General features: G+C 36.0%; 1 protein-coding gene across 2 annotated transcripts in view; it reads right to left on the bottom strand.

The window, feature by feature from the left end:
* The window catches only part of LOC106872608 (kinesin-like protein KIF28), an 85,182-nt gene extending 75,183 nt beyond the window's left edge, over window positions 1-9,999 (bottom strand). For both annotated transcript variants that reach the window (XM_014919646.3, XM_014919644.3), the window contains exons 1-2: window positions 9,859-9,999; window positions 200-406 (exon numbers count right to left, since the gene is read on the bottom strand). In XM_014919646.3, coding sequence (XP_014775132.1) covers window positions 200-406; window positions 9,859-9,903 — 252 coding nt within the window. In that variant the 5' untranslated portion in view covers window positions 9,904-9,999. The remainder of the gene's footprint in view (window positions 1-199; window positions 407-9,858) is intronic.
* Between the last annotated feature and the right edge of the window lie 11,032 nt (window positions 10,000-21,031).

Here is a 21,031-nt window from a genome sequence, read left to right as displayed (position 1 = left end):
CTCAGCAGAATTTGAACTCAGAACATAGAGACAGACAAAATGTTGTTAAGCATGTTGTCCAATGTGCTAATGATTCTGCCAGCTCACCATCTTAATAATAACAAAATAACAACATGTCAAAATTCCATATAACATTGAACAAATCAATTCAAACAATTAATTGAGCAAATTAATTTAAGCAATTAATTAAAAGTCTAACCTGATCAGCATATTTGTTGTAGTTGGGGTGGCTTGGATCTGGAGAAAAATAACCATTTTCTTCTTCTTTGAAACCATCATGAGACCAATAACTGTAGTCAAAATTAAATTTGTGAACACTTTCTGCATTTTGAGGGTCAGTGATTCTTGTCTCACTGCCATTCATATTAATAACAAGAGTAGCATTTCGTTCTTTTTCTCTTGAGTTCTAAAAGAATTGTGTTAAGGTGTAATTACTGATTAGGTTTTCATTTTAAAAATTCTAGTATCTGTTCACAATGAAGAATAAAAGACTGGAATTGTTCACCAATGAAAACTGATGAAGAAATTGAATATCATATATGTATATGTATACGCACATACATATTTATCTATATTTATGTGTTAACATGTATTTTAGGATATATTAATTGCATATTTTCTGTATCTAAATATATGTTGATGCAACAGAAATAATTATTGACTTTGTATGAAGAATTCAACAATTAAGGATGTGATTTTCTGTATCCATATGTGGCAAAGAGAGCATTGTGTATGTTCTACTATAATAATCTATTATAATAATACTCTTGTGTATTTCTCTGTCACGACATATGAATGAGAGAGGAAGGGGTGATCTACCGATGAAAGTGGGATGTTGGAAAGTCAACAGTGAAACAAAAATCAAACAGCGCTTCAACTCTGTGTGAGTATATGTGTGTGCATGTAAAAGGGAGGAATGTGTGTTTGTATAAAATATATTTATATATTTGAATGAGTGTAAATGTGTTTGTGTATGTTTATTTAGAAAGATACATAGAAAATAGAATTACAAACACATGTGCGCCATGATAGATCGCTAGCCACTATACTCTCCGTTCTTCTCTCCTTGTTTCTTTCTGCGTTCCTTTCTGTGAAAGAGCATAGGCTCGAAATGTTAAAGACTTTTTTTCATTTCCCGAGCATACTAATACATCTGTTTGTTTTCTACACCACCTGTCTTCATCTGTTTTTTTGTTTTTTTGTGAATTCTCCCTATATCATCATCATCGTTTAACGTTCGCTTTCCATGCTAGCATGGGTTGGATGATTTGACAGAGGACTGGTGATCCAGATGGCTACACCAGGCTCCAATCTGATTTGGCAGAGTTTCTACAGCTGGATGCCCTTCCTAACGCCAACCACTCCGAGAGTGTAGTGGGTGCTTTTACATGCCACCGGCACAAAGGCCAGTCAGGCGGTATTGGCACTCATGCACACACGTACGCACGCGCACACACACACACACACACCAAGCACGCACATACATACATACATACATGGATGAATGAACGGACGGACAGATGTGTTGAGTTCCAAGGAACAAAAATACTATTGGTTGGTGTGAGGGCGCGCAATAAAACCACTGGAAATCCCAGCATCTATCTAGCGTGGGGATACTGATGTAATACCAGCAGTTTCATGTTATCACAGGTCATCTTGCTTCAGCCAGTCACTTGCTACAAATCACAAGGTCTTAGACAGTGGTAGTCATGTTGTACAAACGTTTATCACTATAAAGCAGTTACGCACAGATGACTATTTATTGTGATCTCATTTGTCATTCCATCTACTGAAAGTTCTATGGCGATAGAAGAGTGGCAACGTATGCAGACCTAACCAGTTCGAAGCGCACAGAAGGTGGCGGAAGTAAAGAATACGCACACCACCCGTTTTCGACGTAACCCTAACTCTGTGAATTTTTTACTTTCGCCTGTGAACCATGTTTCAAACCATGCAGATCTGTAACGGGACTGGAAAGTCATCTGAAAGGTCTTGGACAGAAATGGCATTGACAACGAGAAAGCACGAATAGACGATGATCCTCTGTAAAGATAATTAATGGGATCTTTTTTAAAACGGGGGCCACATTTTTCATTAACGAAACACTTTGAAACTTGGAACACTGGTAGAATGTGTCATATAAAACATCTTTTTCTCTTAGTCTTCTTTAAAAAAAAAGAAATCCCTAAGTTATTCCATGTTAAATTTGTCGTATTTCTGTAATTTCAACCAATCACTGACGTCCATTCAGCCGATATACATTAAGTGCCGACTACATAAACAAACGATTCTGAAACAATTCTATCGGTGATAGGGTTAGGGTTAGGGTTAGGGTTAGGGTAAAACAGCAAATTTAAAAAGAAAAAAGCAAAACGAAGCTATGGAAATTAAATACGCTTTACACCGCTTAATCAGCCAAAGGAGTAAATATAAACAACTGAATACTTGTCAGTGATTGGTTGAAATTATCGAAATAAGACAATCTTTTACATGAAATAAATTCGAATACAAAAATATTTTTCTGTTCTATAACACAAAATAGATAAGTATACGAAGTTTGAAAGTCTTTCGGTACCAAAAACACTACGTAAAACATTAATGAAAAATGTGGTCCCCGTTTCAAAAAAGATCCAATCAATGTGTGCGTGTGTGTAAAACAGTCAGCAGTAGATGTATATATCGACAAATAGATAGATAGATAGAGACACATACACATACACAATAGTAAGTAGATAAGAAGAAACTAATATATTGTTTGTCTCCAGCATATTATATTCCACAAAAACCTATGGTAGCACTAAGTCAATGGTTCTCAACCGGAGTCCATGTGGCGCCCACGCAACAAAAGAATAAATTGGGGATCCAGAATAGTATGTTAAAGGCCCCGAAAAAAGTTTTGTTTTTTGTGTATGTATTGGTATGTATTGCTAGAAACAGAAAGGTTTCTTTTTCGATCGTTTTACATAGCTCAACCTATACGAGCAAATGTATGAAAAACAAAATAAGAATTTCGAAAGACGTTTCTATAAAACTAGTTTTTAAATATTGAATGGCTATGGGAGTTCACCAGTAATCAAAGGGGTCCATGGATAAAAAAAAAACTGAGAACCTCTGCTCTGAGTGATAAAAACGAAATAGGTAAAAATTTAGAAGTGATTGTTATAATGTCAAGGGAGATAACTTAGAGAGGAATTAGTTTTAAAATGCACAAAGCCACCAATTCTCAATTCCTCTGTTTGCATGGTAGTTTCTGGCAGGTAAGCACTGATCTTGTGCTGCAATAGCAAAACCTTCTGTTTCCCCTTTCAGACCTGTCCCTTGTAGCCATTGGTGTGTTAGATTTTGATCAATATCTGGCTTGGACAGGCAGTTAGGGTATTTTTCATTTACCTTTCCAGTTGTCTTCGATATTTTTCATGCAAGCCTTCTTTGCTTTTTGTTTAATGTTTTTTGCATCAATGATAGGTTTGTCACTATTTGAATCTCTTATTATTATCATCATCATTATTATTATTAAGGCAGTGAGCTGGCATAATCGTTAGCATGCCAGGCAAAATGTTCTGCAGTATTTCATTCGTCCTTACATTCTGAGTTCAAATTCCGCCAAGATTGACTTTGCCTTTCATCTTTTCGAGATTGATGAAATAATTACCAGTTATGCACTGAGGTTGATGTAATTGACTAGTCCCCTTCCTCCAAAATTTCAGGCCTTGTGCCTACAGTAGAAAGGATTATTATTATTATTAATAAATTTTGGTTTCTCAGCCACAATTGAATCTTTCTCTGGCAGTGAATAGTTGAGTTTATGTTACCCACTTCCTAAAACATAACATACCTTTGACTATGCATAGAAAGTGGCCATCCTGTACAGTCCAAACACCCTGTTACATCACTGCTTTTTACTGTTTCACATTCTCGTTTTGCTTGTATGTATATATATTTATGGTTAGTTTTATGTCACTTTTTTCTGTTTCTACAGTCAGCATCTAATATTTAATATATGTTGTTGGCACTCTGTCGCTTACCACGTCGAGGGTTCCAGTTGATCCAATCAATAGAACAAGCCTGCTCATGAAATTAACGTGCAAGTGGCTGAGCACTCCACAGACCGTGTACCCTTAACGTAGTTCTCGGGGATATTCAGCGTGACAAGGCTGACCCTTTGAATTACAGGCACAACAGAAACAGGAAGTAAGAGTGAGAGAAAGTTGTGGTGAAAGAGTACAGCAGGGTTCACCACCATCCCCTGCCGGAGCCTCGTGGAGCTTTAGATGTTTTCGCTCAATAAACACTCACAACGCCCGGTCTGGGAATCGAAACCGCGATCCTATGATCACGAGTCCGCTGCTCTAACCACTAGGCCATTGCGCCTCCACACACACACACACACACACACACACACACACACACATATATATATATATATATATATATATATATATATATATATATATATATATATATATATATATATATGTGTGTGTGTGTGTGTGTGTGTGTGTAACAATTGGATAATTTCTGCATCTACTGAAATGTAGTGAATAATCTATACTTATTGCAGATTTTATTCAATTATTACACAACTGCAATGAGTGGAAGAAAAAAAACAAACAAAAGTTTATATTTTGGATGACAGTTGGTTTACATCAAAATTCTCTTGTTCAGTCCTTATATACGTCTGCCATTAAGTTTGTAGAACGAGGAAGTTCAAGGTTTGTGTGAATGAAGTTTGTTAATATATGTGTGTGAGCTAAGTCTTCACAAAATCGTTTTGTAAAAGGTAGAAGGAAAACGGGCCAAAGATGATAGAGAGAAACTGTTTTTAGAAGCAACGAGCTGGCTGAATTGTTATCACACTGGGCAAAATGCTTAGTGGTATTTCGCCTATCTTTATGTTCTGAGTTCAAATTCCACCAAGGTCGACTTTGCCTTTCATCCTTTTGGAGTCGCGATGTTATCGACTTACCTCCTCCACCGAAATTGCTAGCTCCGTGCTAAAATTTGAAATCTATTTCTTACATATGCTTAGTATTTTTCGTTTACAATAAACAGATATCAAATTTTATATATAGATGGATAATTTAATAGCATTTATAGCTATAGAAACCATGCTAAAGCTGATACCGAAGCACGATGTAGTCCTTGGGCCCATCGAATCCTGTCAAACTTACCTAACCCATAAAAGCATGGAACATTGACGTTAACTGCTGCTACGGATGATGATGATGATGATAATGATAATGATGATGGTGATGAAAAAGCGACTGTTATTAAAATTTTAAATAAGTTTTTAAGTAATTGTTTATCCTTAACATGAAAGTTTCTTTATTTTAGCTATCATATTGTAAAAGAGTCATCTCTAAACCATTTAGAAACACATTCATTTTTCGGTGTTTTAGCATTTTCGTCGTTCCACTAAAGTTTGGCCACATTGTAGTTGATAAATTACAGTTTTGTGTCTTTTTAAATGGCAAAAAATTATTTTTCCTCTCTATGTGATTACTTGTGTTTCAACAACTCGACAAACCTTTAGCAACTCCGAAATATTTCAATTGGAGCTTTTGTTAATATACAAAGTTAAACAGTAGGAGTTACCTCCCTTTAACTACATTCTGAAACTAATGCTTTGCGTGTTTCTTAAATTTCAAGCGTAATTATTGTCCTATAGAAAATAATTGTTTCAAACAAACGTACAAGATCTGAAATTTATTGGAGAGTGAGTTAGTCGATTATATTAAATTAGTACTGGGTCATGTTAATTTTTTTTCAACTACTTGAAGTTTTTCATAGGAACAAGTGTGAATGCTTTGTTACTAGTAATCGTTAAAACTTCAGACAAAAATGTTTTGCATTATTTTCTTCTGGCTAAAGGTGGCAAGCTGGAAGAATCGTTACCGCGTTTGGCAAAATGCCTAACAGCATTTCTTATGTCTTTACATTTCGAGTTCAAATTCCACCGAGGTCGACTTTTGCTTTCATCCTTTCGAAGTCGATAAAATACCAGTGGACTTACCCTCGCTCCCAAAATTTCATGTCTTGCGTTTGTAACAGGGAAGATTATCTTCTTCCGGACAAAGCGGCGAGCAGACAGAATCGTTAACACGCCGGACAAAATGTTTAGCAGCATTTTTTCCAACTTTACCATCTGAGTTCAAATTCCACTGAGGTTGACTTTATCTCTCCTTCTTTTTAAGTCGATAAAATAAGTACCAGTTGAGCATAGAGGTTGATATAATCGACCATACTCCTTCCCTAAAAATTTAGGCCATGTTCCACTAGTAGATAGAATTAGTTCTTTCATTTACATTCTGTATTCAAAACCCACTGGCTTCTTGATAAAATTTTTGTAAAAGAGTTTTATCCCTTTTTGAATATATATATATATATATATATATATATATATATATATATATATATATATATATATATATATATATATATATATATATATATATATATATGTGTGTGTGTATGTATATTTATACACACACACATGAGTGTGTGTGAGAGAGAGAGATGGTGTGAGAAGATTAAATTTTTAAGTTCGAATTATTATGGAAAAGAAGGAGATAGAGAATATAAAGGGAAATAAGAGAATGAAAGTAGAAACAAGACTATTTCCTTATAAATGTCCTGGAAATTCCGCACAGCCTTGGCTTTGTTCTCTCAGTCTCTCTAACATATATATGCATGCTAATACAAGACCCACGTTAGACTTCTCAATTGTATCACTATCGGACCAAGAGTTTACCGATGGTTCTGTCCATAGCACTTACTTAGCATTACCTGTCACTCTTTGGGTCTTCTCTCTCTCAATGACAATATGAGTCTTCAAAAACAGTTGCTCCCATAAATTGTCATTGAATTCTCGAAATGAGGAGTAGATAGACAGCCAACAACTGATGAAGGTTCTTTTCTCTGTGTTAACTTGTCCTGTTTTCCATTTTTACTCATTGTTTACGTATTTCATGTTATTTGCACTGTTGGTGACATCCTGTACCCATATATGCCTGTATGTATATATATATATATATATATATATATATATATATATATATATACGCACACACATACACACACACACACACACACACACATATATATATATATATATATATACATATATATATATATGTATACATATATATATATATATATATATATATATATATATATATATATATATATATATATTATATGTTATTTATTATTTACTATTTAATTGAATGCAATGCATCCATTTCCAGGTATATATAATTGTTAAAGAGGACAACAAACATCTCAAGTGGTATACATTATTATTGAAAAAATATTCAAAGTCTTCCTGCTGTTTCTGGGATATCCCCGAGTATGGGATATTCCATCATCAGAGACAAATAGGGAAAATGAGAATGGTATATATTAATGAGATGACGACATAAATATGGTCATGTCTTTTTTTCTCTGAATGTTTACTACATCAGAATTTTAACCCATATGGGTCTATGCAGGATTGCACGTAAGGACTTATGCTCTTGTTTCTACAGCATCGGAAAGTTGAACTATGAGCTTTCATGCTTCTTTTTTCTTCTTTCTCTCCTTCTTATTCTTTTACTCCCGCCCTCTATGTCATCATCTCATTAATATATATACCATCCACATGTATTTACATATATATATATATATATATATATATATATATATATATATATATATATATATATATATATATATATATATATATATATATATATAGGAGTGGCTGTGTGGTAAGTAGCTTGCTTACCAACCACATGGTTCCGGGTTCAGTCCCACTGCGTGACACTTTGGGCAAGTGTCTTCTACTATAGCCTCGGGCCGGCCAAAGCCTTGTGAGTGGATTTGGTAGACGGAAACTGAAAGAAGCCCGTCGTATATATGTATATATATATATATATGTATGTGTGTTTGTGTGTCTGTATTTGTCCCCCCACCATCGCTTGACAACCGATGCTGGTGTGTTTACATCCCCGTAACTCAGTGGTTCGGCAAAAAGAGACCGATAGAATAAGTACTAGGCTTACATAAGAATAAGTCCTGGGGTCGATTTCCTCGACTAAAGGCAGTGCTCCAGCATGGCCGCAGTCAAATGACTGAAACAAGTAAAAGAGTAAAAAGAGTAAAAGAGTATATATGTATATATATATATAACAAATAATAAATGAGTATATGCATATATACATACAAGTATGTGCATACCTACATCTACCTGTATATATAGGTGCATATCTGGGTACAGGACATTGCAAACAAAACGTAGACAAAAAAATAATAATAACCAGAGTACAGAAAACACACAGGCCACATAGAGAACATTCTCCTTCATCAGCTACCCCCATTCTAACACAGGCGTTTATATATAGGTAATGCTATATATATATATATATATATATATATATATATATATATATATATATATATACATATGAGTAGTGTTGTTGGCTGGCCACCAACACTTTTTTCTGCAAAATAGGGGTAGCTTATCCTGTTCAGGCTATATTATTAGCATTATTAGCATTATCCTGCATTTGAGAATTTAAAATCACTTCTTTAACTTTTTAAGATATCTCAACACTTCTAAAGCAAACTTCGTTTGTTTATTTACATTCATCGTAATTTGAATTATATATATATATATATATATATATATATATATATATATATATATATATATATATGTATATATATATATATATATACATAGATATATATTTGTATAAGAAGGCACATGATTAGAGTGTTGGGTTTGCATTCATAAAGTTGTGAGTTCGATTCCCAGACCGGGCTGTGTGTTGTGTTCTTGAGCAAGATACTTTATTTCACGTTGCTCCAGTTCACTCAGCTGTAGAAATGAGTTGCGACATCACAGGTGCCAAACTGTATCAGCCTTTGCCTTTCCCTTGGATAACATCGGTGGCATGGAGAATGGAGGCTGGTATGCATGGGCAACTGCTGGTCCTCCATAAACAACTTTGCCCGGAATTGTGCCTTGAAGGGGAACATTCTAAGTGCATCCCATGGTCATTCATGACTGAAGGGGATCTTTACTTTTTGGTATTTGGAAAGGCATCCAGTCGTAGAAGCCATGCCAAATCAGACTGGAGTCTGGTGCCGCCCCCTCAGCCTGCAAGCCCTAGTCAAACCATCCAACTCATGCCCTCATGGACAATGGACGTTAAATGATGATGACGATGTTGATGATGATGATGATGAGGAGGAGGAGGAGGATGATGATATGTATGCTAACATGCACACAGACACATACCTTCATTAATACAGTCACAGACACACTCACATATATGCATACATAGAAACATAGATACATACGTGTGTGTGTACATATATATATATATACATATACCCGCAAGACACACATATATTATACATTTATATCAGTATTTTTATCTGCAGTTCAACCTATGCCAGCATAGAACACGGACCTTAAAATATGATGTTGGTTATGATGATGATGATGATGATGATGATGAAAATACGCATACACTCACAAGAATAAATGCACACATGGATAAATACAGATATAGGTGTGAGAGCAGTGTGAAAAAGTGAAAGAGAAAGTAAGAGAGTGACAGAATGCAAAAACGTTGTTGGTGTGACTTTGTGCATGTGCGCGCACATGTGTGTGTGTGTATGTAAAAAGTAAAATGTAAAATTTAATGTTAAGATTTAGTTAGAAATACTCATAATTATTTCCTGTACCTCAAATGAATATATACTTTACCTTGACACACTGTACACAGTGCCACTTAAACCCAGAGACATTTAAAGGTTATCAAACCATAACAACTAAATACTGATCAATTACATTTGTCAAAAGGATACAAATGGTCGTAGGCGAACAGCAACTTTGATGTTTTCAGTATCCATAATGCTGCACTAACTGTAATTGGTTACCTGTAAATCTCGTAATGTTTTATATCCATCAGAAACATAGGGAAAAAAAAAAATCTGTTGCCAAGAGACTAAAAACAAATAGTAGGAATGCTTCATTAAACTTGATGTCAATTTGAACTAAACAACAGTTACAGCCTTTTATTATCAAGGGAGTAAATCAGAAGTTGTATAACATCTATGCTCAGTTCATTGAAGCTTGCTTCTCAATGACATGGTTCTGAGTTCAGTCCCGCTGCATGGCACCTTGGGCAAACGTCTTCTTCTGTATAGCCCTGGGCCAATCAAAGCCTTGTGAGAGAATATGGTAGATTGAAACTGAAAAATGCCCATCATTAATTTATAAATATATATATATATATATATATATATATATATATATATATATATATATATATATATATATATATATATATATATATATAGGGAAAATAACCAAGTTTCAAGAACTCATCGATGAAAATCCACTATCACATATAGAAAAAATAATAATTAAAAGCACAATAAATGAGTATAATATAAAATAAAGTAAATATCATAAGATAAATATAATAAAAAGACTACACGTGTTTCATAACTAATTTTCAAATAGAAAGGAAATTTAAATCGATTAAAATCAATTGAAATTATCAAAAACAAATTCTATTCGAAAATATAGCTAATCGTCAGATCTTAAGTAGAACAATAATTAGATATATATATATCTCAACCAACAATAAGTACCAAATGAATTAATATGAAATACTTATTATATAAAGATAGAAAAATTATTAAAATATCATAATATCAAAATAATAACCATTCAATAATCATCCCTTCTTCCATTATAATAACATGTATATTATATACAAAAAACATCTTACATAAATTATCATTGTTTTAAATTATCATTGTTTTAAATACAATTTGAACAAAGTTTAAGTTTAAAATAATAATGAAGATAAAATTAGTACATATTTAACCGGTGTAATAGTTAAAGCTATACTATTTAAAGCTAAAGACGTTTATTTAATTATAATTAAAAATCAATTGAATAATAGAAAAATACAAGATTATTTATTTCTACAAACGTAATAATAAAAATATGAATGAAAAAATTATGAATGAAAAAATTAGGAAAAAATTATATATATATATATATACTATTAGGGACAAAATCCAAAATTACAGGTAAAAACTCAATTAAAATCAATTTATAAAAAATTAAAATTAAATTGAGCTTTATAGATTAAAATATATATAAAATATATAGTTTTGGGAAAATAACCAAGTTTCAAGAACTCATCAATGAAAATCCACTATCACTTATAGAAAAATTAATAATTAAAAGCACAATAAATGTCATTTATTGTACTTTTAATTATTAATTTTTCTATATGTGATAGTGGATTTTCATCGATGAGTTCTTGAAACTTGGTTATTTTCCCTAAAACTATATATTTTTTATATATATATATATATATATATATATATATATATATATATATATATATATACCTGGTGTAAGCTATAGACACATAAAAGTTGCAGAGTAATATAAAAGGAAGGTTAACCAGGAAGATAGTTTTTGTGTGTGGCAGATGCACAGGGGCAATGAATAAACACTGAAAATGTACAGAAAACTGATTCCATCTCATCCCAGGGGGTAAAACTAGAAGTAGTCGATACCTTCCGCCACCTAGGCAACCACGTTTGTAGTGGGGATGGTTGTTCTGAGAGTATAGTGGCTAGAATAAGAATAGCCTGGGTAAAGTTCAGGGAGCTCCTACCTCTGCTGGCAACTAAGGGCCTCTCGCTCAGGATGAACGGTAGACAGTTTGATGCATGTGTGTGAACTGCCATACTACACAGCAGTGAAACACGGGCCGTGTCTGCTGAGGACATGTGTAGGCTTTAAAAAAAATGAGGCTAGTATGATCCGCTGGATGTGTAATGTCAATGTGCATACACAACAGAGTGTGAGTGCCCTGAGAGAAGAGTTGGACTCAAGAAGCAGCAAATGTCGTGTGCAAGAGAGACACTGTGCTGGTATAGTCATGTGTTACATATGGACGAGGACAGCTGTGTGAGGAAGTGCCACACCCTAACTGTGGAAGTAACCTGTGGAAGAGGCAGACCCAGGGAGACATGGGTTGAGATGGTGAAGCATGACCTTCGAACTTTGGGCCTCACTGAGGCAATCACAGGAGACCGAGAACTTTGGAGATATGCTATGATTGAGAAGACCCAGCAACTAAAGTGAGATTGCAGCCATGGCCAATGCCAGTGTTGCATGTCCAGCCTATTTAAAAGTACCCTTGATGTATTGAGCGATGTGATATGCTTGAGAAGACCTGTTGAGTCAAGTAAAACCAAAATTGTAGCTGTGGCCAGTGCTCCCTGACTGGCTCCCATGCCAGTGGCATGTAAAAAGCACCATCTGAACGTGGCCGATGCCAGTGCCCCCCCGACTGGCTCCTGTGCCAGTGACATGTAAAAGCACTATCCAAACACGATCAATACCAGGCCCGCCTGAATGGCTCCTGTGCTGGTGGCACATAGAAAGCACCCACTACACTCTTGGAGTGGTTGGCGTTAGGAAGGGCATCCAACTGTAGAAACATTGCCAGATCAGATTGGAGCCTGGTGCAGCTGCTGGCTTTCCAGACCTCAGTCAAACCGTCCAACTCACTCTAGCATGGAAAATGGGCATTAAACAATGATAATGATGATATATTTTTAATTTGTGCATGCACATTGTTTGTTTTTGATTTTGTCAACTAAACAGTATAGTAGGGTCAGTTGGGCACCGTCTGTGAGAAAACCAGCACCATGATGCAATTCAATCTGCCAGAAATTTGGAAACGACGTGCTGTACTGCTTGACATTCATGCCAGAAGCTCCAGTTTGAACATTTCAGAGTGTTTGGGTGTCAATCTGAGGACAGTGCAATCTGAGGACATGTACCGAAAGTGATAAAAATCAAACATCCAGTCAACATCATGGTGTTTGGAATGATCACTTGTGATGGCAATGTTATGCCTCCGTTCATCTTTCCACATGGCCTCAGAGGCCTACATCACCCCTAACATATAACTCCCCAGACTGCAGCTCCCTTGATTATAATGTGTGGGGCGCAGTTGAGCAAAAGACCAACAAAATTTCTTGTAACACCAAAGATGAACTGAAGGCAAGGATTATGGCAGCATTCACCAACTTAAACAAGGAGACTGTCCAGAAGAGTTTTAGAAAATTCCAAAGTTTTCTAGAGGCCATGGTTGAAGCCAATGACAATTTTATTGAATGAATTTACTCTTTAGTATTTCAAGATATTTTCAAGTAATTTTGGTAAATTTCCCTTCCCCCTTTTCTCTCACTTCCCTTAATTATATTGACTGCTACCCTAAATTTTTAATATCTATTTATAAACCCAACAGCATTGACTATCCTTCAAATACCACATACTACCTCTCCCATTTACCTCCCAATTCTCCACTTCTACTACTAATACTAACTCTCTCAGTACCGTTTTCATTCACCTCTTCCATCATCTTGATCTGACCCTCTGATCTGATCCTCTTCTCCCTTTTATTTTGCTCCAACACTCCACATACTCCCATCCAGCCACCTACCTTCCCCTTCCATTACCACTTCTTCCTTGTCTTCTTCTATACCCATTCTACCATTAAATTTCCTTGCATAATGATCTGATATGTTAGGCTCTTATCTATCCACCCTGATGAAGGAGGCTCTGGATTTTAGCAATGTTTATTTACTTCCATTACTGGCTGTAAATTTTTGATGAACTACATCTGCCAGCATTATGAAGTAACTTTGAGCCCCAAGAAACAGCCATCCAACTTGTAACACCATACCTTCTCCCCTCTAATTTTTTCAGTTTATATAATCTGAGTAAATGCGCTCTATTGAAAAATATATACATATGTTTATACTTGATTGTTCATTATCTGAAAATTATAAGTCTACCTTCCCTTTTTACATGTATACATGTATATATATATTGTACACTAAAATCTAAGGTTTTTATCTGTTAATTTAAATCATTGTCCCTATATATGCTCATTTATGCCCCTTACAGTCACTCTTTACTCTGTTGATTTGATCCTCACTAAAGACTTTGGAGGGTAAGTTCAAATCATTTGAACACTAAATGTTGTCTATATTGAGATTCTCTCAATCTCATATTTTGATTATATGTATATATATATATATATATATATATATGTATATTGATAAGGAGTAAATATTCAAATGCGAACATTTATATAGATATTATTATTGTCTGCCAGAACTCGAAATCATGATTCAAGTGTATCCAAATGCCAGATGATATGGCATTTAGCTATGATGGTGTCTAAATTCTTTACCCGTTTGCCTGACTACTGTTGTGTTCTGTTGTATTTTTCAGTATTATTGGTGGTTTATCTGGTGCTTTTAACTCCACTTTCTAGCAGGTTGGTGCCTCGTGTCTCTTTATGATAAATATATATATGTATATATATATATATATATATATATATATATATATATATATATATATATATATATATATATGACTGCGTGTGTATCGTAGGCGATTTTCTTTCTCTGTCTTCCCTTCTTAGGACTTTTCCTATATTTCTGATGAAGAGCTCTGCTCGAAATGTGAAATCCTCTTTCTTTTCTTTCCTTTCCTGAGTGTCCAATAACACAGTACTTGTACCACGTCCTCGAGTTGTTGTTTTTTCTTACTTGTTCTTGTTTGCATTGAGTATATATATAATCCTTTTGTTATTTACACCACCTGTCCTCGTCTGTTGTTATTATTTGTATATTCTCCCACATATATATATATATATATATATATATATATATATATATATATATATGGGAGAATTTACGAAAAAAACAACAACAGACGAGAACAGGTGGTGTAAACAACAAAAGGATGTATTAGTTTAACGCTCAGGAATAGAGAAAGTCTTTAGCGTTTCGAGCCTAAGCTCTTCAACAGAAATTTGAATGTTGTGGTCAGCGATCTATCATGGCAACTATATATATATATATATATATATATATATATACAATGTTATTTGTAGTTTAGAATCAGTAGTTCTTTGACTGCTATTTCTAAATTTTCAGTATGTTGGAGAAGCAACTCAATGCTAATCCCTGTATATTTATATATATATATATATATATATATATATATATATATATACATACAGACATACACACGCAGACACACACACACACAACTTTTAAGTGTCTTCCTTAACTGCGAGAAATTATGTTTTTCCTCTTTGAAAGGATGCTTCTCTCTCTCTCTCTCTCTCTCTCTCTCTCTCTCTCTCTCTCTCCCTCCCTCCCTCCCTCCCTCTCTCCCTCTCTCCCTCTCTCTCTCTCTCTCTCTCTCTCTCTCTCTCTCTCCATGTCTCTTTCTGGCCTCCTTAATCTTTCTTTTCAGTAAGTAATCAATACTGATAGGTTATTTGTAGGACCACATTTAGTAACTATAGTAACACCATTTAATCAGATATACTATTTATTATTTATTATTGCCACAAATTAAACAACAGGGGTACGATCATAGAACTTTTATTGAATTTCAATAGAAACACAACACAACACAACCACCACCACCACCACCACCACCACCACTACCCACACACACATCCCATTAGTACTAATTTACCTTCTTGATATGGGTTTTTATAAGTGGTTCATGGATTTGTTAACTATTAAATCTGACCCATGAAAGCATGATATCACTGATGTTGTGGTGGTGGTGGTGGTGGTGGTGGTGGCGGTGATGGTGGAGGTGGTGACAACAGTGATGGTGGGAGTGGTGGTTGAGCTTGTGCTTGAGATGATGGTAATGGTGGTGGTTGTGATGGTGGTGGATATGGTGGTGGTGGTGGTGACAACAGTGATGGTGGGAGTGGTGGTTGAGCTTGTGCTTGAGATGATGGTAATGGTGGTGGATATGGTGGTGGTGGTGGTGACAACAGTGATGGTGGGAGTGGTGGCGTTGGTGGTGGTGGTGGTGGTGATGGTGGAGGTGGTGACAACAGTGATGGTGGGAGTGGTGGTGTTAGTGGTGGTTGAGCTTGTGCTTGAGATGATGGTAATGGTGGTGGTTGTGATGGTGGTGGATATGGTTGTGGTTGTGGTGGTGGTGGTGGTGACAACACTGATGGTGGGAGTAGTGGCGTTGGTGGTGGTGGTGGTGATGGTGATGACAACAGTGATGGTGGGAGTGGTGGCCTTGGTGGTGGTGGTGATGGTGGAGGTGGTGACAACAGTGATGGTGGGAGTGGTGGCGTTGGTGGTGGTTGAGCTTGTGCTTGAGGTGATGGTAATGGTGGTGGATATGGTTGTGGTGATTGTGGTTTCAGTGGTGATAAGGCTGGTTGTCTTGCTGCTGGATGTGGTGTTGGTGGTGGCGGTCAAGATAGTGATGATCTGGAAATAGCAGTGTTAGTGGTGGCGGCGGCGGCGGCGGTGGTGGTGGTGGTGGTGGTGACAGCAACTTTGATTTCAACAGAAATGGAGGTGGTCTTTGTTATGCCAGCAGCAGTTGGGGAAGGAGGGGGCAGTGACATAAATGGTGGTGGGTGATGAGGTGCGATGGGGGGGGGGGTTGTTCTACTCTTGTTTGCTTCATCAATAATTATAACTTAACGAAACCGCCAGTCATTAACATCAACTAATGCACAACTAAAATACATGAATGCGATGGAGAGTAATGTTTAGGATGATATTGCAATTGTCATTTAACCCCATACCAACCTGGTCAAGGTGGTGGTAGTGATGTTGATGATAATTGTTGTTGTTGCTGTTGTGGTGGGGGTAGGTTGTAGGAGGTGGTGGTAAGTTGTAGGAGGAGGTGGTGGTGGTGGTGGTTGTGATGGTGATGGTGATGGTGATGATGATGATGATGATGATGATGGTGAGGAGGAGGAGGAGGAGCGATTATAGCAGTAGTGTTGCTGGTGATAATGATAACATAATAATGCTTGGCCAGTTCTGATCAGAGACAAGTATTTGATCAAAATTTTTCCAACCATAACCATTCATGTTTTATTCATACATTCTTCTCCTTAATCCTTTTTTTTTTGCCCCCTGTGGAGCAAAACAGGGCCTCAACAGTTATTTTCCACTTTTTGCGGTCATTGGCATGTTTCTTGGCTGTTTCCAGTGTCAGGCTGGTGGTCCTGAGCTCGTCCAAAATGCTCCACTTCCATGTCTGCTTCGGGCATCCTCGTTAGTGAGCTTGTCTATCTCGGAAGCAAGATCAGCAAATGAAGTGGATCAGACGAGGACATCACTGCAAGAAGCAAGAAGGCTTGGCAAGCCTTCGCTATTCTTCGGCTGGTATGGAAGTCCACTGCCATTTCAACTCAAACTAAACTCCGCTTATTTATTCATACATAGAGTGTATTATTCCAATGAGTTTTTTCTTTTAAGACAGTGTGTGTGTGTGTGTTTCTACATAAATTTGGCTGCTATCCTTGCAAAATAAGGCTTTCTCATTGGTTTAAGTGGTAGAGTTTTGTGGAAATTGCTTGGTAAATCACCAGTGATATTTGTACTACAATGAGAGAATGGTCAAGATCCTGGTCTTTGGAAAATCTAAAGAATATATATTGTTTAGCCCCATATCATGCCAGATCAAGTAAACTATGATCAGAGTGTTTCAAATATACATCTTATCTTTTATTCTTTCTTTTACACATCTTGGTCTTTTGATTGCGGCCATGATGGAGCACCACCTTAAAGGGTTTTAGTCAAAGAAATCAACCCCAAGACTTATTCTTTGTAAGCCTAGTAATTATTCTGTCGGTCTCTTTTGCTGAACGACTAAGTTACAGGGACATAAACACACCAACATCGGTTGTCAAGCAATAGTGGTAGTGGGGGGGGGGACAAACACAGACACAAAGATGCACACACGTAAATATAATATATATATATATATATATATATATATATATATATATATATATATATATTATATTTATGCGTGTATATATACATATATATATACACATACATATATATCATCATCATCAAGCGGACGTTAAACGATGATGATGATGATATTTCTGTTTGTATGTATATTTATGTGTGTCAGTATATATTATATATATACATATGACAGGCTTCCTTCGGTTTCTTTCTACCAAATCCACTCACAAGACTTTGGTTGACCTGAGGCTATAGCAGAAGACACTTGCCCATGATGCTACACAATGGGACTGAACCCAGAACCATGTGGTTGTGAAGCAAGCTTCTTACCACACAGCCATCCCTGCACCTATTTTATTCATAAAAAATACATCAAGGACTACGTTATCCATTTTGATTCCTCATTTGAATGAATAAAGTAAGTATATATAAGCTCCGTTACGTTACTGTTTTCCATTTCTAACATTATTAGGCAACCCTCTGATGGACACCTCTCGGACAAATGCATGGCAGACCAAAACTAAAGTGGAGAAGGTTCACAGAAAACGAATCACTGATAGGGTTCCACATCTGGGGACAACTGCAATCCATTGCCAAAGATTGAGACAGATGGAGGTCTCGTGCTGGCACCCTATCCTCCAAATGGAGTCAAAGGAATTAAGAATAAAGTCTCCTTTCCTAATTGGCTCACAATCACATAGTATTTTCCCTCATTGCTAGCTTGATTTGTCTGATTTATCATACTTTAAGCCCATTACATTCCAGTCCCTTCCTCAAACACCATGTCATCAGTAGTTAAGAAGTTAGTTATATATTGATAACGTAAACATCCGTTTCTATAGATTCAGTTGTTAGCTGTAAGCATGTAACTTTTTTACTATATTTACTTGTGTTTGAGTGGCTGGACAGTTAAAAAGTCGATTTTCAATGACAAGGAAATATATATTGATTAACGAAAGTATTAGTAAAGAAGCATTAATGCATTAGAATATATATCTATATGTCTATATATATCATCATCATCATCATCATTTAATGTCTATTTTCCATGCTATATATACATGTATATATATATATGTATATATATGTGTGTGTGTGTGTGTATATATATGTATATATATATATATATATATATATATATATATATATATATATATATATATATATATATGCATATATATGTTTATGAATAAATATATAAATACACACACACTTATGTATGTATACATAAATGTACAGATATATATCGAGAGAAATGTTCTAACGGAAGCTTCTGGCACACCCTGAGCAATCTTCTACCATTTCATTTTTATTAACATCCTTGTACCTTGAGAGTTTGCCCTGGCACATCACCACCATCTCCCTCACTCTCTCTTGTTCTCTCCTACTCTCACCCTCACTCTTCCTTCCCCTTTCTCTCTCCCTCTGACTAGGGTAACCATTCTATCTCCTCTACAGTAAGACACCTGTTTCTGTCCCTCTATCATACATTAACTTCTCATCATATAACACAAAGCCACCAACTTCAATACCATTCCCCATCTCATCTGAAGGATCTTTGTCCTGTAGGTTACTTGGAGATCTCATCAGTGCTGGTGCCACATGAAAAACACCCAGTCCACTCTTTAAAGTGCTTGTTAGTAAGGGCATCCAGCTGTAAAAACTATGTCAAAGCAGATAGTAGAGCTTGGCACAGTCCTCAGGCTTGCGAGCTCCTCTCAAATTGTCCAATCCATGCCAGCATGGAGGACAGGCATTAAATGATAGTGATAATAATGACGACGATGTATATTTAGGTGTATATATATATATACATATCTATCTTATTTCTTTATTGCCTACAAGGGGCTAAACATAGGGGGGACAAACAAGGACAGACAAAGGGATGAAGTCGATTACATCGACCCCAGTGCGTAACTGGTACTTAATTTATTGACCCCGAAAGGATGAAAGGCAAAGTCAACCTCGGCGGAATTCGAACTCAGAACATAACAGCAGACGAAATACCGCTGAGCATTTCGCCCGGCATGCTAACGTTTCTGGCAGCTCGCCGCCTTATCTATTCATCTATCTGTCTGTCTGTCTAATTCTCTCTCTCTCTCTCTCTCTCTCTCTCTCTCTATATATATATATATATATATATATATATATATATATATATATATATATATATATATATATATATATATGTATGTATGTATGTATACAAGTATATGTATGTATACAAGTATATGTATGTATATATGTGTGTGTGTCTGTATGTATATATATATATATATATATATATATATATATATATATATCATCTTTCATCATCCTTTAACGTCCATTTTCCATGCTGGCATGGGTTGGATGGTAACATGATAGAATGATAGATACACTCCAGTATATAAGTCAAACAAGAAGACAATAAAAGATTTTGGCACATCTTTTATGACCATTTACAATTGTTTTGGCACCACTCTGTTTCTAATACCATTACATGCAAAAGTTCCATGTGACATTGCCATTTAAAAGGAGAAAGTCTTTAAGATAAAGACTACTGTATACATGTGGATATATATGATGGCCTTTTAATCTTAACCCCCACCCCACAAAGATCTATCATTAGATCCAGCTATAAAATGTGAACCTTAAATCCTGGATGCTGACATATACAGTATTTCTCTGTGTTGTGTTTGCTCACTAGCTGCTGGTAAACTATCAAAACATGCAATTAAGCACAACTGGTACTCCATCAGTTACAATGACAAGGGTTCCAGTTGGTCTGATCAATGGAGTAGCCTGTTCATGAAATTAATCTGCAAGTGGCTGAGCACTCCACAGACACTTCTACCCTTAATGTTGTTCTCAGAGAAATTCGGTGTAGCACAGAATGTGTCAAAGCTGGACCCCCGAATTACAGATACTGCTCATATTTGCCTGTTGAGCGGACCTGAGAAATGTGAAATAACTTTCTCTCACTCTTTCTTCCTATTTCTGTTGTGCCTGTATTTCAAAGGGCCAGCCTTGTCACACTCTGTGTCACGCTGAATCTCCCCCGAGAACTACGTTAAGGGTACACGTGTCTGTGGAGTGCTCAGCCACTTGCACGTTAATTTCACGAGCTGGCTGTTCCGTTGATCGGATCAACTGGAACCTTCGACGTCGTAAC

Source organism: Octopus bimaculoides, chromosome 9 (assembly GCF_046866305.1).
Source record: "Octopus bimaculoides isolate indiv1 chromosome 9, ASM4686630v1, whole genome shotgun sequence".
NCBI classification, from domain to species: Eukaryota; Metazoa; Mollusca; class Cephalopoda; order Octopoda; family Octopodidae; genus Octopus; species Octopus bimaculoides.
This window is presented reverse-complemented; position numbering and strand designations above follow the sequence as displayed.